This window comes from Silene latifolia, chromosome 9 (genome assembly GCF_048544455.1).
Source record: "Silene latifolia isolate original U9 population chromosome 9, ASM4854445v1, whole genome shotgun sequence".
NCBI lineage: Eukaryota > Viridiplantae > Streptophyta > Magnoliopsida > Caryophyllales > Caryophyllaceae > Silene > Silene latifolia.
The window spans coordinates 10,605,799-10,610,373 of record NC_133534.1 but is presented as its reverse complement, the minus strand read 5'-3'; the positions used below and the strand labels follow the sequence as shown (position 1 = coordinate 10,610,373).

The 4,575-nt window shown below is 32.7% G+C and overlaps 1 protein-coding gene across 1 annotated transcript; it reads right to left on the bottom strand.

Annotated features, from left to right (window-relative positions):
- Nucleotides 1-776: 776 nt before the first annotated feature.
- Nucleotides 777-2,611, bottom strand: LOC141602419 (uncharacterized). The gene is made up of 2 exons (XM_074422708.1): nucleotides 2,322-2,611; nucleotides 777-1,209 (listed from the first exon to the last, which is right to left on the bottom strand). The coding sequence occupies exons 1-2, from the start codon at nucleotides 2,516-2,518 to the stop codon at nucleotides 942-944; spliced, it is 465 nt and encodes a 154-aa protein (XP_074278809.1). The 5' UTR covers nucleotides 2,519-2,611; the 3' UTR covers nucleotides 777-941.
- Between the last annotated feature and the right edge of the window lie 1,964 nt (nucleotides 2,612-4,575).

The following is a 4,575-nucleotide window of genomic DNA, read 5'->3' as shown; positions in this document are numbered from 1 at the left end:
AAATGTAAAAAGAAATAAAAAAACTCTCTGTACCCCATATTGTCAAATATTAATCTCCCTCTCACTAAACTAATAATCCAAGATAATTAGCTTTCATAAAATTCTATAAATTTATCAAATAAAATGTCAGTTACGAAGTTAAAAATTTCGCTTGTCAAAATAAAAGTCTACTGCGAAAAAATACAACATATGGAGAATTAATTTTTTTTTTTTTTTTTGAATAAACAACATATGGAGATTGAATGAAGTTTTTAATTAAAAAGTCAAAGTTATAGAAAATAAAGTTGAAACGATTAGTATTGAAAAGTTTGAATCATAAACTTGATGTTATTGTCTGGTGCTTCAGATCAAATTCTGATCTCGACATTTGTCTTTGTTTTGTATTAATTGAATGGAGTAAGCCAGTAAGGAGATAAAGTTGGGCACATGCAAATTTAGACTCAGAAGGGACACTAAAGGTGGTGTCGGTGGTCGCAGAGATGGTGAATGCCTTACTGGTAGTGGTGGGGATGGTCGAATGTGGACAACGACGATGGAGGTGACGGAGTTGACGGTGGCTTTTATGGATGGAAGTTGTGAAAGACTTCTGATTTTTCTTTACTGCACTGTGTTTATAAGTTGAACTCCTTTTATTGGACTAATATATACTCTCCTATCTTATTTCCCAACGTTCTTTCCGTTTTGTCATCTCGTTTTCTTTGATGCGAAATAGTGGAATACTGGAATCCATCCAACACGAGAGTAATAATAATGGAATAAAAGTGTGAGAAACTACATGAAATCACAACCATATTATTAGAAAAGTACTGCATCACACGAAACCGCAAGTGAAAAGGAAAATACAAGAAAAGGGAAATGATGATAGTGTTTGCTTCCTCCCGAAAGCTTACAATTGTTTGTAATCATACAACCGAATCAAAACACACACACGAAAATGCAAGTTAAAGGGCAAGTAGTGGCAACGCATCGTAATCAACAACATCACACACAGCTTGTGTTCTGGCAGTAGGATCTATGCTCATGAGCCTGCTAGGAATCCCACCAACAAGAGGGTGTCCTACTACCCGACCAGACTGAACATGATAAAATGTTGCTCTCTTGTTGCTATCTATACGTATGCTAAACAATGTGCACACCGGAGATGTCTGATCCACCACTGGTTCAACTGCTTGTGCTACTATCAAATTCTTGTCATCCCCGTCATTCAATCTACCAACAATCCAATACGGTACAGTTTTATGTCACCAATTTACACATGAAAATCATCCACAATTTGGTATAAAGTGAGGATATATCATATATATATATATGAGTAAATTATCAAAAACTCCCTTTTAAAATACACTTTTTAAAATTTACTCCCTTTTAAAAAAAAGTTTAAAAATTACACCCAAAATATTGCAAAAATTTAAAAATTGCACCATAACCTATATTTTTGCATTTTTATGACAAAAATGCCCCTCATTTTTTTATTTCTCATATGTTTATCGGCCTCTATTACAACTCTACCCACCTTTCTACCACCCAAGGACTCCACCGTAAACCACCACAATCCTCCACCCAAAATCCACCATCATATTCGTTATATGAGAATAAAACCTTAGGGGCATTTTTGTCGTAAAAATGTAAAAATAGGGGTTTGAGAGCAATTTTTAAATTTTTGCATTATTTGGGTGTAATTTTTAAATTTTTTTTAAAAGGGAGTAAATTTTAAAAAGTGTATTTTAAAAGGGAATTATTGATAATTTACCCTATATATATATATATATATATATATATATATATATATATATTTATGTCAGTTTGCAAACAACTTGTTATTTTTCCAACACATTACAAACTGAATAGTGATATAAACTTTGGAGTAAAATGGACAATTTAAGATTATTAAGGGTAATTTTACTTCAAACATAACATACACTTGATTTTAATTTAATTGTATTTGTTCCACTGATTAGCTAGGATGGGATACTACATCATAATTTTTCACTTTTTTTTTTTTTTACGAGTCGTCCCCAAATGATAGCCGAAGAATACTATGAATAGGAGTGGCTCGAGGGAGTATAAATATTACAAGCTTTATTATTAAGTTTCTGAGCTCATCTATTTAAACCTTACAAAAATAAAATTTAAAAAAAAAACTGGTGGTTAATATCAATTAGTATCTTTATGTAGCTATTCAGGGGAATAAAATACGATCTTCATAATAAACTTATCATAAAAGAGCTTTAAAGGTGCACTCTTGCGACGTACAGGAGATTAAGACGGGAACCTATGTATTACGTGTAAATTAGGATAAATAAGAGAATAAATATATATACCTGCCCCAATATTTGTTATTTGCGCAGCATCGTATGTGAACCATGTCGCCAGAGGCATGCTCAATAGCAAACTTGGTCCCTGGTTGGACGACTCCCACGGCTGAGAACGTAAGATAGCCATTTGCTTGGACAGTCAGATAGTTATATGGAATTCTACCAACTGTTTGTTTGAAAGCCATGTTTGAATACGACGACATTTTCTTCTTAAGTATGAAATACTAACACACTTTCTCTCTTATATATGTTGCTTTACTCTTGTTGTATATATTATGTTGTATTGTTGTGCGCTTTTTTTGACTCATTGTGTCTTACTATTTATAGGAGAAATTTCTACCCAAGCTAGAATAAAAAAGATTCTTCACTTCCTTTTTATAACCTTATCTTTAAATTAAAAATATATTATGTCTACTTGTAGAGATAATCTCGATTTCAGTTATACCTTTTTTGGGGAAAAAACTCATAAATTCATATGTCAGTCTTTCACATGCATGGATAGAAAAGAAGGGTATTTATCACTTTATAAGTTAAGGAATTACTTTATTTATTATCAATAGGCCGTATTAGAGTAAAACCTCCTTAGACTTAGACCTAGGGGTGTTCAGAATAAACCGAACCGCAATAACCGAACCGAAAAACCGAAAAACCATGCATTTTTAAGGTTCGGTTAACCGAACCGTTTCGACAAGGCGGTTATCTGAACCGAACCGTTTACTTTATTATGGAAAAGATTCGGTTAAGGTTCGCATTTTTAGAAAACCGGTTAACCAAACCGTTTCACAAAAAATTAAGCAAAAAATTAAAATACTAAATAGAAAACTGTTCTTTCGTTTACTTTTCTTAGTGTATCCAAATTTAAAATTTCTTAAATTGATTAATGCTAAAGTTTAGCAATTAAGTTTATTGTTGGGTATAATATATAATGAAAATTTAATCAAACTATTAGAAAAAATTAACGAAAACTGAGAAAAAATGTATGTATTGAACGATTATAGGTTAACCGGTAACCGAACCGCTAATAACCGTTTAAAGTGGTTAACCGAACCGTTTATAACCGTTAGAAAAGGTTCGGTTTAGGTTCGGAGTTTTGCCGAACCGAACCGTGTGTGAACCGAATTAAATTAGAGGTTCGGTGAACCGAACCGCGAATGAACACCCCTACTTAGACCATCTTCAAGCAGAAGGTCGCACTAACTGTGTCACCAAAAAAATTTCTCTTAATCACACCTTATTAATCTTGACTCACTTTCAGCCTCCCAAGCAGAAGGTCACAACTTAGGTCACTAACCCAATCATTTTTCTATTTTCCAACATTTACAATCATTTACCACCAGGGGCGAAACCAGGATTTAAGTTTGGGGTAGCAAAACTATTAACGCTATAATTATTCATAAAAACGAAAAGTCATGAAAATGTGTTGCATAACATATAAATCAACAATCAAACGAACCTCAATACAAACTTAAAATTCTCATTTTATAATCCGCAACTTATCTTTATTTTTATTTTTCAACTATAATTTTTATTATATACGGAGTAATATAACTTTGTGATACAAAAAACGCTTAACAATTGCTACGTAATGGTTTAAATTTTTCACATTATAATTCGACAACCTATCTTCATTTTATTTTTCCTTACAATTTTAATACTTTACGATTTAGAAAAATTTAACCATTATAATAAACATAACGGTAACAAATATAATGGAATCAATAATTTGAAAAATTGAAATAAATAACAAATTAATCAAATGACGAGAAGCTAATCATTTTCCCTTGACTTTCTATTACATTTTCGTTCTTCATTTTTGTTTTTCATTTTCCCTTTTTTTATTCGCATTTTGAGGCGTGCGTTCACCCATGGACGGTTCGAAAGGATGATTCATGTCAGCCGACCCCAAATCATTTTGGGATTAAGGCTCTGATATTGTTGTTGTTGACGAGAAGCTAATCATGAATTGTTACAGCAAAGGTAAAATAAATAATACTATGTACTTAGCAAGCCTCGAACCAGTGACCATTGCTTTGACTTCCACCTACTTTGCCACTGAACCACAACAGTATTGATGTATATCTTATGCGTTACTTTTACTTGTCTTAATGCTCTTGTTGGGGTAGCAGAACACAAAATCCGAAACTACTTTTTTTTTGTTTGGGGTAGCGGCTGCTATCCTTTGCTACCAATTGGATTCGCCCCTGTTTACCACATTCACTACCCTACCAAAACCTCTCTCTTACTTTTACAATCATTTTTC

Coding starts and splice junctions, on each gene's coding strand:
- LOC141602419 (XM_074422708.1), bottom strand. CDS start 2,518: ATGTCGTCGTATTCAAACATGGCTTTCAAACAAACAGTTGGTAGAATT. Junction 1,210..2,321: donor AATAACAAATATTGGGGCAG/GTATATATATTT, acceptor GATTGTTGGTAG/ATTGAATGACGGGGATGACA.